This window comes from Salvelinus sp. IW2-2015, linkage group LG4q.1:29 (genome assembly GCF_002910315.2).
Source record: "Salvelinus sp. IW2-2015 linkage group LG4q.1:29, ASM291031v2, whole genome shotgun sequence".
NCBI lineage: Eukaryota > Metazoa > Chordata > Actinopteri > Salmoniformes > Salmonidae > Salvelinus > Salvelinus sp. IW2-2015.
The window spans coordinates 14,733,880-14,753,716 of NC_036842.1; the positions used below are offsets into that span (position 1 = coordinate 14,733,880).

The following is a 19,837-nucleotide window of genomic DNA, read 5'->3' on the forward strand; positions in this document are numbered from 1 at the left end:
ACTACTACTATTACTACTACAACAGCTACTACTACAACTACTACAACAGCTACTACTACTACAACAACTACTACTACTACTACAGCTACTACTACTACTACAGCTACTACTACTACAACAACTACTACTACTACTACAGCTACTACTACTATTACAACAGCTACTACTACTACAACAGCTACTACTACTACTACTACTACTACAACAGCTACTACTACTACCACTACTTTTAGTATTTAGTATTTATTAGGATACCCATTAGCCAAGGCAGCAGCTTCTCATCTTGGGTTCCAAACTGGAATAAAACAATTACATCACAACAAAATAAAACAACAGCCTACATCATAAACAAAATAATACATCATATAAGACATTATCACTTAATTATTACAAATGTACAATATAAAATGTACAATACAATGTGTGTGTGGAGTGCGTGTGTTAGAGTGTGTGTGCGTGTGTCTCTTCACAGTCCGAGTTGTGCCGTGAGGTGCTGTTTTATCCGTTTTTTTAAATCTGATTTTATTTCTCGCTTGAGTTACTTGATATGGAAGAGAGTTCCATGAAGACATGGCTCTATGTAGTACTGTGTGCTTCCCAGTTTGTTCTGGACTGTTTTGTGGGGTATGTATGGGTGTCTGAGCAGTGTAGTAGCTGTTTGAACAGACAGTTCGTGCTTTCAACATGTCAATAGCTCTCACAAAGGCAAGCAGTGATGCAGTCAATCTCTCCTCTACTTTGAGCCAGTAGAGATTGACATGCATGTTATTGATATTAGCTCTCCATGTACAATTAAAGGCCAGGAGGGCTGCTCTTTCTGGGCTAACTGTAAATTGCCTATGTCCTTCTTTGTGCCACTTGACCATATAACTGGGCAGTAGTCCAGGTGCGATAAAACTAGGGCCTATCGGACTTGTTTAGTTGATTGTGATGTCAAGAAATCAGAGCAGCGCTTTATTACGAAAAGACCTCTCCCCATCTTAGCTACCGTTGCATCAATATGTTTTGACCATGACAGTTTACAATCTAGGATTACACCCAGCAGTTTAGTCTCCTCAACTTGCTCAATTGCCACAGTATTCATTATAAGACTTAGATGAGGTTTATGGTTTAGTGAATGATTTGTCTCAAATACAAAGCTTTAAGTTTTTGCTATATTTCTGCCTAGTTTATTACTAGCCACTGACTCTAAAACTGACTTCAGCTCTTTGTTAAATGTTGTAGTGATTTCACCTGCTGTGGTAGCTGACGTGTATAATGTTGAGTCATCAGCATAGAGAGCCTTCAGAAATTTTTCACAACCCTCAACTTTTTCAAAATATTGTTGTGTTATGGCCTGAATTTAAGACCTATTGGTAGATGGGTAAAAAAAGAAGCAGACATTGAATATCCCTTTGAGCACGGTGAAGTTATTAATTACACTTTTGATGGTGTATCAATACACCCAGTCACTACAAAGATATATGCGTCCTTCCCAACTCAGTTGCCGGAGAGGAATGAAACTGCTCAGGGATTTCACCATGAGGCCAATGGTGACTATAAAACAGTTACGAGTTTAATGGCTGTGAAGGGAGAAAACTGGATGGATCACCAACATTGTAGTTACTCCACAATACTAATTTAATTGACAGAGTGAAAAGAAGGAAGACTGTACAGAATAAAAATATTTAAAAACGTGCATCCTGTTTGCAACAAGGAACTAAAGTAAAAGCTGCAAAAGCTAATTGGCAAAGCAATTCAATTTTGTCCTGAATACAAAGTGTTAAGTTTGGGTCAAATCCAATATACATACACATATACACATAACTGAGTAACATTCTTCATATTTTCAAGCATGGTGGTGGCTCCATAAGGTTAAGGGTAGGCTTGTCATCAGCAAGGACTACAGAGTTTGTTTGGATAAAAATAAACGTAATAGAGCTAAGCACAGGCAAAACCCTAGAGAAAATCCTGGTTCCGTCTGCTTTCAGCAAACACTGGGAGACAAATTCACCTTTCAGCAAGACAATAACTTTAAACACAAGGCCAAATACACACTGGAGTTGCTTATCACAACAACAATGAATGTTCTTGAGTGGCCAAGTTACAGTTTTGACTTAAATCGGCTTGGGAATCTATGGCAAGACTTGAAAATGGCTGTCTAGCAATGATCAACAACCAACTTGACAGAGCTTGAAGAATTTTTTATAGAATAATGCAAATATTCTACAATCCAGGTGTGCAAAGCTCTTAGAGACTTACCCAGAAAGACTCAGAAAGACTCACACCAAAGGTGAAGTCAAGGGGTATGAATCCTTATTGAAGGCACGGTACACAGAACCACTGACTTTGCTCAAGGCTAGTGGTCGGTCATTACAGTGCATTCAGAAAGTATTCATACCCTTTGACTTATTCCACATTTGGTCGTGTTACAGCCTGAATTCACAATGGATTAAATGTTTTCTCTCACCCATCTACACACAATACCCGTCATTAAGTGAAACCGGTTTTTAGACATTTTTGCAAATTTTGGCGGCGATTAAAGGTTTGAGTCGTCTTGGGTTTGTCTGTATAAGCTTTGAACTGGATTTGTGGATTTTCTCTTATTCTACCTTGCAAAAATTCCCAAGCTCTGTTAAGCTAGATGGTGAGCAATGGAAATAGCAATCTTCAAGACTTTCCACAGATTTTCAATGGGATTCACGTCTGGGCATTGGTTGAGCCACTCAATGACTTTCACATCCTTGTTCTGAAGCCATTAGACCATTGCTTTGGCTGCATGCTTGGGGTCATTGTCCTGTTTGAACGTAAATCTTCACCGCAATCAAAAACAAATTGCACTCTGAAGCAGGTTCTCATCAAGGATTTGCTTGTATTTGGCTACATTAATTGTTCCCTCTATCCTTACTAGTCTCCCAGCATCCCCATAGCATGATGCTGCTACCCCAATGCTTTACGTTAGGGATGTTAGACAGCTGATGAAATGTACCTGTTTTTTTCCCCAGACATAGCAATTTGCATTCAGGCCAAATTAAATGTTTGTCTCATCAGAACACAGAATCTTTTTCCTTATGCTCTCAGAGTCTTTCATGTGCCTTTTTGCAAACTCCAGGCGTGCTGTCATGTGACTTTTTCTCAGAAGTGCCACTCTCTCATAAAGCCCAGATTGGTGAAGTGCTGTAGAGACTGTTGTCATTCTGGCAGGTTCTCCCATCTCAGCCAAGGAACAATGTAGTTCTGTCAGAGTGGTCATTGGGTTCTTGGTCACCTCCCTGACCAAGGTCCTTCTTGCCCGGTTGGTCAGTGTGGTTGGACGGCCAGCTTTAGGCAATCTAGGTAGTTCCATATTTTTTTCCCATTTCCCAATAATGGAGACCACTGTGCTCTTGGAATCTTTCAACACTCTCAAAATTGTTTTATACCCTTCCCCAGATATATTCCTCATCATAATTATATTTCGGAGATCTACGGACAGTTCCTTAAACTTCATGGTATAGTTTCTGCTCTGACATGCACTGTCAACTGTGGGACCTTATGTAGACATTATGTCCAAACAACTGAATTGGCCACAGGTGGACTCCAAACAAATTGTTGTGACATCTCAAGGATGCTCAAAGGAAATTGGATGCACCTGAGCTCAATTTGCAGTGTCACAGCAAAGGGGTGTGAATTCTTACGTAGATAAAATATTTATATATTTCATTTTCAATGAATTTGCAAACATTTTTGAAAAACATGTTTTCACTTTGGTATTGTGTGTAGATGGATACGAGACAAACGTAATTTAATCAATTTTGAACTCAGGCTGTAACACAACAAAGTGTGTCAAAGGGTATGAATAGTTTCTGAAGACATTAGTAAAAATATTAAAAAGTAAGGGGGCAAGACAGCTTGCTTGTGGTATGCCTACCTCTACCTGGTTAACGTTAGAGAGGCATCCATTGAAGAACACCCTCTGTGTTTCTGTTAGATAAGTAACACTTGATCCACGATATGGCAGAGGATATAAAGCCAAAACATATATGTTTTTTAAGCAGCAGACTATCATCGATAATGTCAAAAGTTGCACTGAAGTCTAACAAAACAGCTCCCACAATCTTATTATTATCAATTTCTTTCAGGCAATCATTTGTGTCGGTGCCTTACACCTACTACTACTACTACTACTACTACTACTACTACTACTACTACTGCTACTACTACTACTACTACTACTACTACTACTACTACTACTACTACTGCTACTGCTACTGCTACTACTACTACTACTACTACTACTGCGGTGACGATGATGGCAGGGATATGGATCCTTCTGTTATTAAACAAAGAATGAGAGGAAAAGCACACCGCTGACCTAATGTACAGACAAATAAATAATAACTTGGCAAATAGGCACTATGCTATGATATTTGAACACACAAGTGGCTCATTGTTGAGTTTTCTGCCATTGACAAAACTGCTATCAGGCGCAGCCATGCACACATTGTGGCTGGACAGGAGCCTAACGCACAGGGAAGGCCATCCCATCAGACTAGCCTATGCCATCCTATTAGTCTCCAATTATCTTTGAGATGACTGCCAGCCTTATTTTCCTGGTCCTTGGGAACCAGCGCTTCATGTCCTGTGTTCGTATTGCCTCAATGCTCTGAGGAAACGCAGATGTCTTTGTGTAATTACAGAAATGCTCAGCAGATGCATTGGTATTTGCAGTTTGGTATTTGCAGTTACTGAAGTAGGCGGCCTACAGTACAAACAAGGTCAACTGGATGAGAGAGAGTATGTGGTAGATTCTCCTCAATACACCAATATCCAAATGTGCGTGCACTCATGCAAGCTCGTGCACACACATACGCAAGAACAGACTGTGTGTTAGTATAGATTTGTTTCTGCCTTGCATCTGTTTTCTGATTTCCCCTGGCGGAACAGTTCCACCAGGGTGGAGTGACAGAGAATAACCAATCAACCCCCAGCCCTCACAACACTACAGATGAGTCTGTCACATCCTCTCTCAGAGCCACCCACTGCCCTGCTGCCCCCTCCAAGTCTTTCTCAAATATACATTCACTAAAGGCACGTGCTAGACCTCAGCACATTGGCCAATTAAGTCTCCATGGATAAACTTTAATAATTGTAATGTAAATATAACCTGATTGTGGCGGGACAGACATTTATTTTTTATTTATTTTATTTCACCTTTATTTAACCAGGTAGGCTAGTTGAGAACAAGTTCTCATTTGCAACTGCGACCTGGCCAAGATAAAGCAAAGCAGTTCGACACATACAACAACACAGAGTTACACATGGAATAAACAAACATACAATCAAAAATACAGTAGAAAAATCTATATACAGCATGTGCAAATGAGGTAGGATAAGAGAGGTAAGGCAATAAATGGGCCATGGTGGCGAAGTAATTGCAATATAGCAATTAAACACTGGAATGGTAGGATGTACAGAAGATGAATGTGCAAGTAGAGATACTGGGGTGCAAAGGAGCAAGACAAATAAATAAATACAGTATGGGGATGAGGTAGATTGGATGGGCTAATTACAGATGAGCTATGTACAGGTGCAGTGATCTGTGAACTGCTCTGGTGCTTAAAGCTAGTGAGGGAGGTAAGAGTCTCCAGCTTCAGAGATTTTTGCAGTTCGTTCCAGTCATTAGCAGCAGAGAACTGGAAGGAGAGGCGGCCAAAGGAGGAATTGGCTTTGGGCGTGACCAGTGAGATATACCTGCTGGGGCGTGTGCTACGGGTGGGTGCTGCTATGGTGACCAGTGAGCTGAGATAAGGCGTGGCTTTACCTAGCAGAGACTTGTAGATGACCTGGAGCCAGTGGGTTTGGCGACGAGTATGAAGTCATGGCCAGGCAAAGAGAGCGTACAGGTCGCAGTTGTGGGTAATATATGGGGCTTTGGTGACAAAACGGATGGCACTGTGATAAACTGCATCCAATTTGTTGAGTAGAGTGTTGGAGGCTATTTTATAGATGACATCGCCGAAGTTGAGGATCGGTAGGATGGTCAGTTTTACGAGGGTATGTTTGGCTGCATGAGTGAAGGATGCTTTGTTGCAAAATAGGAAGCCGATTCTAGATTTAATTGTGGATTGGAGATGCCTAATGTGAGTCTGGAAGGAGAGTTTACAGTCTAGCCAGACACCTAGGTATTTGTAGTTGTCCACATATTCTAAGTCAGAACCGTCCAGAGTAGTGATGCTGGACAGGCAGGCAGGTGCGGGCAGTGATCGGTTGAAGAGCATGCACTTAGTTTTACTTGCATTTAAGAGCAGTTGGAGGCCACGGAAGGAGAGTTGTATGTCATTGAAGCTCGTCTGGAGGTTAGTTAACACAGTGTCCAAAGAATGGACAGAAGTATACAGTCAACTGCGTAGAGGTGGATCAGAGAATCACCAGCAGCGAGAGCGACATCATTGATGTATACAGAGAAGAGAGTCGATCCGAGAATTGAACCCTGTGGCACCCCCATAGAGACTGCAAGAGGTCCGGACAAGAGGCCCTCCAATTTGACACACTGAACTATCAGAGAAGTAGTTGGTGAACCAGGCGAGGCAATCATTTGAGAAACCAAGGCTGTTGAGTCTGCCAGTAAGAATGTGGTGATTGACAGAGTCTGAAGCCTTGGCCAGGTCGATGAATACGGCTGCACATATCGATGACGGTTATGAACGTGGCTGAGGTACACCCATGACCAGCTCTGAAACCAGATTGCATAGCGGAAAAGGTATGATGGGATTCGAAGTGGTCGGTAATCTGTTTGTTGACTTGGCTTTCGAAGACCTTAGAAAGGCAGGGTAGGATAGATATAGGTCTGTAGCAATTTGGGTCTAGAGTGTATCCCCCTTTGAAGAGGGGGATGACCGCGGCAGCTTTCCAATCTTTGGGGATCTCCGACGATATGAGAGGTTGAACAGGCAAGTAATAGGGGTTGCAACAATTTCAGCAGAACATTTTATAAAGAAAGCGTCCAGATTGTCTAGCCCGGCTGATTTGTAGGGGTCCAGGTTTTGCAGTTCTTTAAGAACATCAGCTATCTGGATTTGGGTGAAGGAGAAATGGGGAGGCTTGGGCGAGTTGCTGTGGGGAGTGCAGGGCTGTTGACCGGGGTAGGGGTAGCCAGGCGGAAAGCATAGCCAGCCGTAGAAAAATGCTAATTGAAATTCTCAATTATAGTGGATTTATCGGTGGTGACAGTGTTTCCTAGCCTCAGTGCAGTGGGCAGCTGGGAGGAGGTGCTCTTATTCTCCATGGACTTTACAGTGTCCCAGAACTTTTTTGAGTTTGTGCTACATGATGCAAATTTCTGCTTGAAAAAGCTAGCCTTAGCTTTCCTAACTGCCTGTGTATATTTGTTCCTGACTTCCCTGAAAAGTTGCATATCACGGGAGCTGTTCGATGCTAATGCAGAACACCACAGGATGTTTTTGTGCTGGTCAAGGGCAGTCAGGTCTGGAGAGAACCCAGGACTATATCTGTTCCTGGTTCAACATTTTTTGAAAGGGGCATGCTTATTTAAGATGGTGAGGAAGGCATTTTTAAAGAATGACCAGGCATCCTCTACTGACGGGATGAGGTCAATATCCTTCCAGGATACCCGGGCCAGGTCGATTAGGAAGGCCTGCTCGCTGAAGTGTTTTAGGGTGATGAGGTGATGAGGGGTGGTCGTTTGACCGCAGACCCGTTACGGATGCAGGCAATGAGGCAGTGATCGCTGAGATCTTGGTTGAAAACAGCAGAGGTGTATTTGGAGGGCAAGTTGGTTAGGATGATATCTATGAGGGTGCCCGTGTTTACGGATTTTGGGTTGTACCTGGTGGGTTCATTGATAATTTGTGAGAGATTGAGGGCATCAAGCTTAGATTGTAGGATGGCCGGGGTGTTAAGCATGTCCCAGTTTAGGTCACCTAGCAGCACTAGCTCTGAAGATAGATGGGGGGCAATCAATTCACATATGGTGTCCAGGGCACAGCTAGGGGCAGAGGGTGGTCAATAGCAAGCGGCAACGGTGAGAGACTTGTTTCTGGAAAGGTGGATTTTTAAAAGTAGAAGCTCAAATTGTTTGGGTACAGACCTGAATAGTAAGACAGAACTCTGCAGGCTATCTCTGCAATAGATTGCAACACCGCCCCCTTTGGCAGTTCTATCTTGTCTGAAAATGTTATAGTTAGGGATGGGAATTTCAGGGTTTTTGGTGGCCTTCCTGAGCCAGGATTCAGACACGGCTAGGACATCCGGGTTGGCAGAGTGTGCTAGGGCAGTGAATAAAACAAACTTAGGGAGGAGGCTTCTAATGTTAACATGCATGAAGGCTTTTACGGTTACAGAAGTCAGCAAATGATAGCGCCTGGGGAATGGGAGTGGAGCTAGGCACTGCAGGGCCTGGATTAACTTCCACATCACCAGAGGAACAGAGGAGGAGTAGGATAAGGGTACGGATAAAGGCTAAAATAACTGGTCGTCTAGTACTTTCAGAACAGAGAGTAAAAGGAGCAGATTTCTGGGCACGGTAGAATAGATTCAAGGCATAATGTACAGACAATGGTATGGAAGGATGTGGATACAGTGAGGGTAAATCTGTGCCTAGAGTGACGATGAAAGAGATATTGTATAATTTAAACCAGGTGATGTCACCGCATGTGTGGTAGGTGGAACTAAAGTGTTAAATAAGGCGTATTGAGCAGGGCTAGAGGCTCTACAGTGAAATAAGGCAATAAATACTAACCAAAACAGCAATGGACAAGGCATATTGACGTTAGCGAGAGGCATGCGTAGCCAAGTGATCATAGGAGTCCTGTGAGTGGCTTCAGGCAGCTTGCGAGCCGGGGCTAGCAAGCTAACAGAAGGGCCTTGGAGGGACGTCGCGATGGAAGAAAGTCTGGTGTGGCCCCCTCGTGCTATTACATCGGCAGACAAATCAGCAGGGCTCCGTGTGGTAAACCAGGCCAAATGGCAAAATAGGTATAGTGGCCAAAGAATTTGTCCGGTGGGCCTCTTAAGCTAACAGTCTGATGTGCTCTGGACAGCAAGCATGCTAGCAGATGGGATTTCAGGGGACGAAGCGACGGCGGAGCCAGTTGAGGAAAAACCCCATCGGACGAATCACGTGGGTGGTCCAGTCATGATGAGTCGTCGGGGGTCCAAGCCAGTTGTCAAAAAGAGGTATTGTAGCCCAAGTAGTGGCTGATGGACCTCTTTGGCTAGCTGGGAGATTGGCCTAGCAATTGGTTATTGCTTCGGGACAGTGACGTTAGCCAGGAGTGGCCACTCGAATAGCAGCTAGCTAGCTGCGGTGATCCAGGTGAAAAAAATTAAATACAAAAATACAAAATAAATAAATAAAGGTTCATAGCTTGCGGGAGGAATCCGGAGATATGGAGAAAAATAAGTTAGAATTGCTCAGGTTTGAGTCGCGCTGTGCAGACTGGCGAGAATTGTCCGTGCTAGAGGTGGCTGATGACCGCTAGATGACTAGTAGCTTGTAGCTAGCTTGCTGGCTAGCATCTGTTGGGGTTCCGGTTCAGGCGACGAATCAGCAGGGCTCCGTATGGTGGGTATAGTGGCCAAAGAATTTGTCCGATGGGCCTCTTAAGCTAACAGTCCGATGTACTAGTAGCCAGTTAGCTGGTAGCCAGTTAGCTGGCTAGCTTTTGATGAGTTGAGTTAAGTATAAGTATAAAAATAGCAGATCCGTACCACATTGAGTGAGGCGGGATGCAGGAGAGTATATTCAGTCCGTAGATAGAAAGTGATATTAAAATATTAAATATACGTATATACGAAATATTTATACGAAGAAAAAAAAAACAAGGAAAAACAATGTTTACAAGGGACAGGAAGGGACAAAACAATTGTCAAGCCCTGACTTTAGTTATATTTTGTTTTCTTTATTTTTTGGTTAGGTCAGGGTGTGACAAGGGTGGTTTGTTTAGTTTTTGTATTGTCTCAAATTTTTGTTTATCTATGGGGATTTTGTATGGTCTAGGGGTATGTAGGTTTATGGTGGCCTGAGTTGGTTCCCAATCAGAGACAGCTGTTTCTCGTTGTCTCTGATTGGGGAGCCTATTTAGGTTGCCATTTCCATGTTGGTTTTGTAGGTAGTTGTTTTCTGTTTTGTGTTGCTGCACCTTACAGGACTGTTTCGTTTTCGTTTCACTCTCTTTGTTATTTTGTTTAGGGTATCTGTTCTAAATAAAATAACATGAACAATTACCACGCTGCGCTTTGGTCCGATGACTACTCTTCATCAGACGACGAACGTTAAAACAATAACACACGTCCGACTGCTATGCCATCTTGGAAGACATGGTTCAGGTCTATATTTGCAGAAGGAATGTCCCAATGAGAGCTAAGTGCAATAAAGTGTTTACCTTTTAACTCTCAAGCTACCAACATATTTTACATACATAGATTTTGATCCCAATAATAAACAATTGAAAAAAGCAACATTCATAGCAAAATATCAACGTATTTCTTATCATCATTATTAGACATGTAATTAATGTTATCTAAAATAAAAGGTGTAATTAAGTCTGCTATTGTCTGCAGGACAATAACCTAAAACCTAAGGCCAAATATACACTGGAGTTGCTTACCAAGACAACATTGACTATTCTTGAGTTGCCTAGTTACAGTTTGACCTAAATCGGCTTAAATCTATGGCAAAACTTAAATGGCTGTCAAGGAATAATCAACAACCAACACGGCAGAGCTCGAAGAATTCAAAAAATAATAACGTGCAAATGTTCTACAATCCAGGTGTGCAAAGTTCTTAGAGAGTAGACCGAGAGACTCACAGCTGTAAATGCTGCCAAAGTTGTTTCTAAGATTTACTGACTCAGGGGTGTGAATACTTACACCTACACATTCAAGAGTTTCTTTATTTTGACAATTTTCTACATTGTAAATAATAGTGAAGACATCAAAACGATGAAATAATACACATGGAATCATGTAGTAACCAAAAAAGTGTTAAAAAAATCTTATATTTTATATTTGAGATTCTTCAAAGTAGCCACCGATTCCTTTGATGACATCTTTGCACACTCTTGGCATTCTCTCAAACAGCTTCATGAGGTAGTCACCTGGAATGCATTTCAATTAACAGGTGTGCCTTAAGTTCATTTGTGACCCGTTTCAGGAAACTAGGCGTATGTCGCGGGTCACTACTTCATACGAGCCACTTGAATGTAAACTTTTTTTATATTTATCGAAATGTGTTTTTTGGCATAATTGCCTTCTGGAACATGTGACCTTTCATGTGCCTTAATACCAAACTTGTATGCCATCTGTAAATGTCACGCCTGCTCCCGCTCTCCCTCTCTGGCGCTTGAGGGCGCCAGACTGCTGATCTTTACGCACACTTCTCCCCTTCATTACGCGCACCTGCGCCTCATTGGACCCACCTGAAATCCATTATTATTTGATTCCCTCCCCTTTATCTATCTGTTTCCTCTGTGTGTTCCCCATGTCTGCATTGGTCATTACTTTGTCCCCTTTCCAGACGCTGTTCCTGTCCTGTTTCATGTCCGTAATTTATTAAATGTTCTCCCTGTACCTGCATCCTGACTCCAGCGTCAATCCTTAAAATAAATACGAATGTAATTGTTAAATTACGAGCCTAGTTGGTTTAGCCACAGAAAAAGTCAGCAACCTTCTCGCTAGCCATGATTGGCTGAGATAATGAGTGGGCTGACAATGCTGAGAAGAGTTTGGATTGGTCTGCCATATAGCACACTTCTATCTATTTGAGCTGGTTAGTATGTGTAGGTAATCATGTCTAACGCAGCTTTTAAAAACCTATATTGCTTAGTAGAACTACATAAGTGTTGCTCTATAGTTTTTGGAGGACCGAGTTTTGAAATCAGTCGAATAATATAATGATAGCCAAGGAGATGGCGAAAACAACTGGCTCCGGGTTAAATCTTTAAACTAAGGGCAACCATGGCAGGGAGAAGCATCCAACCATGATGTATACGGATAAGAATCTTGCTAGCTGCATTTTCAGATATAACACATTTCAAATAGTCATTTTCATTTCAAGTTAAAGTGTACGGTTGGCTCGCTATCTAACGGTACGTGTATGATCTTATTATAAGTATCTCAGTCATTTGCTTGGCTAGTTATAGCCTAATGTTAGCTAGCTAACATTGAACCTGGTTGGTTAGCTACCTGCAGATTCATGCAGGGTAGAAATGTTATGAGTTGAGATTATGGTTTATTGTTTAACTAACTACATGTCTTAGCAAAAAACTACAGTATGCAAGTATCCATTTCAATAGAATGTCACTGCAACAACTGTTAGCCAGTTACCCTGTTATGGCTGCAAGGGAAAGTATTGAGTAGCCAGATAAAAGGTGCCCATTTCAAACGGCCTCGTACTCAATTCTTGCTCGTACAATATGCATATTWTTATTACTATTGGATAGAAAACAATCTCTAGTTTCTAAAACCGTTTGAATTTTTTCTCTGAGTGAAACAGAAGTCATTTGGCAGCACTTTCCCTGACCAGGAAGTAGAATGTCAGAAATCTATGCTCTCTTCAACGTTCTGCCTATACATGGTCATGATACGTAGGACCCTACGTACACTTCATACGCCTTCCTCTGGGTGTCAAGAGGATGTGAGAGAAKAMATTTTGTGTTCATCTTGGTCTGAGGTGGAATAAAAGCTATTTCTTTGACGTGACCGTCCACTTCCGGTACTCTGAAGCGCGCGACTTRGAAGTGAGATTGCCTTCTGTTTTGCTGCCGTTTCGGACGACAACTATCTCCGGCTCGGATTTTATTTGATAAATGTGACCATATCATCGTAATGTATGTTTTTTCAATATAGTTTAATCAGATTATTTGAATTTTTTCGGGAGTTTTGCCGTGTTCCGTTCTCTGACTTTGTTTACGTTGGAGAGATCCGTGCCACTCGACTAGTGCCCATGCTAAATGAAGAGGGAAAGTTGCCATTCTGAATCCAAACAACGACTCATCTGGACAAAGGACACCTTGATCAACATTCTGATGAAAGATCAGCAAAAGTAAGACCCAATTTATGATGTTATTTCATATATCTGTCGTGCATGTGAACTGGTCGTGGGCGCCCAAGTGTTTCTGGCTATTGTGGCTATGCTAATATAGCGCTACATTTTGTTTTCGCTGTAAAACATTTAATAAATCGGAAATATTGTCTGGAATCACAAGATGCCTGTCTTTCAATTGCTGCACAGTATGTATTTTTCAGAAATGTTTTATGATGAGTAATTAGGTATTTGACGTTGGTGTCTGTAAATGTTATGGCTGCTTTCGGTGCAATTTCTGATTGTAGCTGAAATGTAATTTATGATTTATACCTGAAATATGCACATTTTTCTAAAAAAACATATGCTATACAATAAATATGTTATCAGACTGTCATCTTATGAAGTTGTTTCTTGGTTAGTGGCTATATATATCTTTATTTGGTCGAATTTGTGATAGCTACTGATGGAGTAAAAAACTGGTGGAGTAAAAAAAGTGGTGTCTTTTGCTAACGTGGTTAGCTAATAGATTTACATATTTTGTCTTCCCTGTAAAACATTTAAAAAATCGGACATGTTGGCTTGATTCACAAGATGTGTACCTTTCATATGCTGTATTGGACTTGTTAATGTGTGAAAGTTAAATATTTAAAAAAAAATAGATTTTGAATTTCGCGCCCTGCACTTGAGCTGGATGTTGTCATAAGTGTACCGGTGTCGGGCTGCAGCCATAAGAAGTTACCCTGGGTGCTTGGCTGCTGTTAGGAGAGAACGGTCGGATCAACCCTTAAAGAGATTGGTGAAGCTAAAGCTTAAGAAGGTGTGTACGATGCTGAATGGGTGTACTGTACAGTAGACAAAGATTAGCTCTCCTGTAGGTACCAAAACATTCAAATACCATTTTCTCAAAAGTGAGGTTACAAGTTAATCAACTTTCAAAGCAGAATTACTTTCCAATTGTTCCTCAAATGCAGTGTATGATATAAAAGCTCTGTATCCCTGCTTTTATCCAATGTAAAAAACACAATTTCAAATTTTTCTACATAAGACCGAATTAATGCGGTCGGTCACATTTGTGGAATTTCTTTCCTTCTTAATGCTTTTGAGCCAATCAGTTGTGACGTGACAAGGTAGGGGTGGTATACAGAAGATAGCCCTATTTGGTAAAAGACCAAGTCCATATTATGGCAAGAAAAGCTCAAATAAGCAAAGAGAAACGACAGACCATCATTACTTTAAGACATGAAGGTCATTCAGTCTGGAAAATTGCAGTCACAAAAACCATCAAGCGCTATGCCGAAACTGGCTCTCATGAGGACTGCCATAGGAAAAGAAGACCCAGAGTTACCTCTGCTGCAGAGGATAAGTCGTTATTAGAGTTAACTGAACCTCAGAAATTGCAGCCCAAATAAATGCTTCAGAGTTCAAGTAACAGACACATCTCAACATCAACTGTTCAGAGGAGACTGTGTGAATCAGGCCTTCATAGTCAAATTGCTGCAAAGAAACCACTACTAAAGGACACCAATAAGAAGAGACCTGATTGGGCCAAGAAACACGAGCAGTGGATATTAGACCATTGGAAATCTGTCCTTTGGTCTGATGAGTCCAAATTTGAGATTTTTGGTTCCAAACGCTGTGTGTTTGTGAGACGCAGAGTAGGTGATGAATGATCTCTGTATGTGTTGTTCACACCGTGAAGCATGGAGGAGGAGGTGTGATGGTGTGGGGGTGCTTTGCTGGTGACAGTGTCTGTGATTTATTTAGAATTCAAGGTACACTTAACTAGCATGGCTACCACAGCAATCTGCAGCGATACGAAATCCCATCTGGTTTGCGCTTAGTGGGACTATTAATTGTTTTTCAACAGGATAATGACCCAACACACCCCCAGGCAGCGTGAGGGCTATTTGACTAAGGAGAGTGATGGAGTGCTGCATCAGATGATCTGGCCTCCACAATCACCCGACCTCAACCCAATTGAGATGGTCTGGGATGAGTTGGACCGCAGAGCGAAGGAAAAGCAGCCAACAAGTGCCCAGCATATGTGGGAACTCCTTCAATAATGTTGGAAAAGCATTCCTCATGAAGCTGGTTGAAAGAATGCATAGAGTGTGCAAAGCTGTCATCAAGGCAAAGGGTGGCTACTTTGAAGAATCTCAAATATAAAATATATTTTGATTTGTTTAACACTTTTTAGGTTACAACATGATTCTATATGTGTTATTTCACAGTTTTGAGGTCCTCACTATTATTCTACAAGTTAGAAAATAGTCAAAATACAGTGTCCAAACTTTTGACTGGTATGTAAATTAGATATTTATGTATTTAATTTTCAATACATTTGCAAAAATTTCAAAAAACATGTTTTCACTTTGTCATTATGGGGTAGATAGGTGAGAACAAAATCTATTTAATACATTTTGAATTCAGGATGTAACAAAATATGGAATAAATCAATGGGTATGAAAACTTTCTGAAGGCACTGTAAATCACTGTTACAAAAAAAATATATATAAGTTGGTGCTGAGGCAATGATGACTAATGTGGATTAAAACTATTTTGGGCACATAGTCTTTTCCATTCAACCTGTTGGCACAGAAGCTCATATTGCTATATGGCTTGTGGGCTTTGTATTTGCAGAAACAAGACCACATTGCAGTGCATGGCAGTGTGCGTACCTCATCAGTTTATGGGCCATGAAGCCCTGCGTCATGCGCCACATGATGCAGCTAACAAATGGCATCAGAGGAGTCAGGGGTTTAACTGCCAATGGTCAGTGAGATGACTGAGGGAGCAATTTTTAAGTAATCAACAACGGTAATGTGATTACAAGACCAAAGTTTATGGATGACAAAGGTGCGTTGGAATACAAGTGAGTAGTTTTGCTTGTTACCTAAGGAAGAGAGAAAAAGCACAATTAATGCAATCCACCCTGCATGATGGTCATAAGCAATTCAAGGGCTCAAGCTATGGCTACCGTATATAGCCTAAAGGCTGTTGCAAAACTGTGACTAAATAATAAATAGTCATATTTATCCTTATTCATGTGTGATTTTTTTTGTTGCAGAATTAGTTATTTCAGACCAATTTTGCATTAAAAGCTTGGGGGCAGAATTTTTATGTTTGGAAAAATAACGTTCCCAATGTAAGCTGCCTATTTCTCAGGCCCAGATGCTAGAATATGCATATAATTGACAGATTAAGATAGAAAACACTCAACAACAAAAAAACACTCAAAATATTGTCTGTGAGTATAACAGACCTGAAAGTTGTAGCTCGACATTTTCTTTATCTCTTTTATTGAATAGTTTACCGTCCGGTTGAAATATTATCGATTATTTATGTTAAAAACAACTTGAGGATTGATTATAAAAAACGTTTGACACGTTTCTACGAACTTTACGGATACTATTTGGAATTTTCGTCTGCCCTTCATGCCGCTTGAGCTTGTGGATTTCTGAACATAACGCGCCAACCAAATGGAGGTTTTTGGATATAAAAATAATCTTTATTGAACAAAAGGAACATTTATTGTGTAACTGGGAGTCTGGTGAGTGCAAACATCCGAAGATCATCAAAGGTAAGCGATTAATTGTATTGCTTTTCTGACTTTCGTGACCAATCTACATTGCTGCTAGCTGTTCGTAATGTTTTGTCTAGTGATCGATAAACTCACAAACACTTGGATTGCTTTCGCTGTAAAGCATATTTTCAAAATCTGACACGACAGGTGGATTAACAACAAGCTAAGCTGTGTTTTGGTATATTGCACTTGTGATTTCATGAAATTAAATATTTTTAGTAATTTTTGGGGAATTTGGCGCTCTGCAATTCAGCGGATGTTTACGAAAATGATCCCGTTAAAGGGATCTGTGCGCCAAGAGCACAATTAATGCAATCCACCCTGCATGATGGTCATAAGCAATTCAAGTGCTCAAGCTATGGTTACAGTAGCCTAAAGTTAGTTATTTCAGACCAATTTTGCATTAAACAACAGCGACGTCATGTCCATAGGGGGCACAGGGGCACGTGCCCCTCAGATTTGTTATTGTTTTTTTAATAGTACTAGCCACCTAGCAATTTCATGAAGTTGGCTTTAGCTAGCCTAGATAAGTTCCCAATATCCCAATCTCATAACTAGCTACCAAGAAGCCATGTCAGGCTATCAATCAAGTTAGAGTAGCTAGTTTGTCTAACTATCTTAGCTGGCATGCCTGCTGGCAAGGTTGGTATACTTTAGAAAAGCAAGCAATAACTAAATATAGGCCTACTGAATAAGACTCACATTCCTTTAAATCTTCTACCAAGATTTTAGCAGGGATGCAGAGAAGCCTTATTTTTTATTTTTTTAAAGAACCACCAGTCAGTATACAGACAAATCAAGAGGTATGATTAGATATGCAGAAAATTACACATATTTTTTTTTTTACATAGATTTAAACATAATGAGTATGGCTCTAGATTGCAGGAAAAATCTGTTTAAGGTTGTTTTTAAATGTCAAAATTCTCAAATGTAGCCCTTTTCCAGACCACCCCCCAGTCATCCAAACGTAATTTGTGCCCCCTCAGATTTTTGTGGTGCATAATGTCCCTGGTAAACAATGTATCGATGCAGTGCAGTAGCCTGATAAATCATACCACCTTAAAACATAATGGCACAGCATAGCCAGTGCATTTGGCCATCTGTGTAAGAGTTCAATAATGGCTGTGGATAAATGAACTGCTAACAAAAACACACTGATGATTTCAAACACCAGGGGGGAAGCTATTAAAAAATCTAACCACATCCGTAGGCTTGCCCCTCATCACACACGCACGCGAGCACGCACCTACACACACACACACACACTTGAGCGAACATGCTCACACTATTTAATGCTGAAATGTGCAGGCTGTTCGTGCTCCAAATGGCATTCATCAAGCCCCTTGTAGATGCTAGGTCAAATAACAAAAATGATCCACAATCATCTCTCAATGACCAAACAGCAAGAGAGCGCATAACAGACTGTCTTCAACGCTAAACAAGGAGCAGGTGCACACACCGCTAGCCTTCTGATTTATGATATAGCAAAATAAAATATGAATCGATCTTATTAGCACAATGTATCTGCGTAATTAATCTGGATGTAATCTACTCATGAAACTCAAATGGTCTGTTCTCAGTTAATGTTGGACATACCACTGACACTTCTAGATCACGAAATGAAGAAAACATAACCATGAATGGGCTTTCGATAATTATGCAGGACCACGCTTTGTAAAGTTGACTTGCATCCAACATATGCCATAATTAGCATTCCAGTCCCAGTCAATGATCCGAATTTGCTTCATAAACCAGGTAAGAAGAAATATGATGCTCCAAACCATATAGCTAACGAACGGATGCATTAGACTATAGAGATTTTTGTTAACCGAACAGTTATTCAGATGCAATCTCTGGCAAAGCTTGAACGGCATATTGGCGTATTTGATATGTGTCCAATTGTTAATCTCACACAGGCATTCATCGCCTGTAGTACAACAGTAAAATAAAAAAATAACCACATTGCAGCTCTGCGACTCTTTTTGGCATATCCAGACTAAATTCATAGGGACAAGAGCGTGCTGAACGTGTTTAATAACAGATACAAAATAACAATGCTTTGGGAAATCTCATAGTTGCAATACACAATTTTTATCTGAACATACTAGATCTTTATGCACTCAGACACAGTAAGTCTGCTGGCATGTTGGGAGCGAATTTGAGGGAAAAGACGCAGCTTACCTTACTCTCGTTTCCACTACATGGAGCAGATATGATACATTTACAGGCACATATACTTACACATATCAGCTTATCTGTCAGCTCCTGTCCACAGGTTTTAAAGCCTTACAGCGCGCGACAGCTGAGTCCGCATGACACGCGCTCTCATCAGACGGTACGGTTCTAGTCCAGGACCCCAGTCGCTTCGCGCAGCCGCCGATTCCAACGCGCACCTGCCCGTCGCTGCCCCCGGAATATAAGCGAGTCAGAGGGGTATCCGTGTGTCAAGCATGTAGTTTCACCATGGAACATGTCTCCCGATCTAGTTTTCTACCATATCCATGCACATAATTCCCGCGTAAAATCGTGGTGTCCAATATTAACAGCGCGTCTGAGAAACGATGCCACATCCAAGTCATATATCACAATCCAAAATAAGCGTGATAGCAAAGTTTAAAGATTCCAGTCGAAACGTTCTCATCACCCTCCATCCATCCATTATGGCATGATGCACAAACAACGATTTCCCCAAGAGGCTGTGTGAATATCAGCAGATCTCCCCAGTAAAAAGCGAGTCAAAATGTTTAGAGTAAGACTGACAGGGAATTCACATTCCTCCCGAAAGAAGCTTACCCTGATCACAGGAGAATTCGAAGGGTCTGTGGTAGTTTTACTCGGTAAGCAAACCAAAATCATGCAGGATGAGCATTCCCCCTTTCACCCATATTCTCTCCTCAATTCCAGAAGCGCATAAGTGTAAGCGTTTGAGTAGTTAACATCAGGTCTGCATGTATCACGGCAACTTTGTCAGGAAGAATCGGAATGCCCTCTTCTGGCGAGAGAGCGCCCCCCGAATAAACATATTTTCCTTGGCTCTCCCTCAGCATACAGTGCAAGTCTTTGTAGGTTGTGTGTTGAAAGTAGAAAAAAATAATGACAGAGAGAAAGGGATATTATCTGATGCTGACCAGTCACACGCTATTTCACGATAGGCTATTGCAATTTGCAAACTACATGTAGTTGTTGCAGTTTTCATTTGGTTTGATTGTGCCATTTAAGATTTGTTTATGGTAGCCTAATGCAAAAGA

General features: G+C 41.2%; 1 protein-coding gene across 1 annotated transcript in view; it reads right to left on the reverse strand.

Annotated features, from left to right (window-relative positions):
- Positions 1–19,503, reverse strand: part of LOC111961540 (leucine-rich repeat transmembrane neuronal protein 4-like) — a 130,560-nt gene extending 111,057 nt beyond the window's left edge. The window contains exon 1 of the mRNA XM_023983893.2: positions 18,831–19,503. Within this exon, the coding sequence (XP_023839661.1) occupies positions 18,831–18,834 (4 nt within the window). The 5' untranslated portion in view covers positions 18,835–19,503. The remainder of the gene's footprint in view (positions 1–18,830) is intronic.
- Between the last annotated feature and the right edge of the window lie 334 nt (positions 19,504–19,837).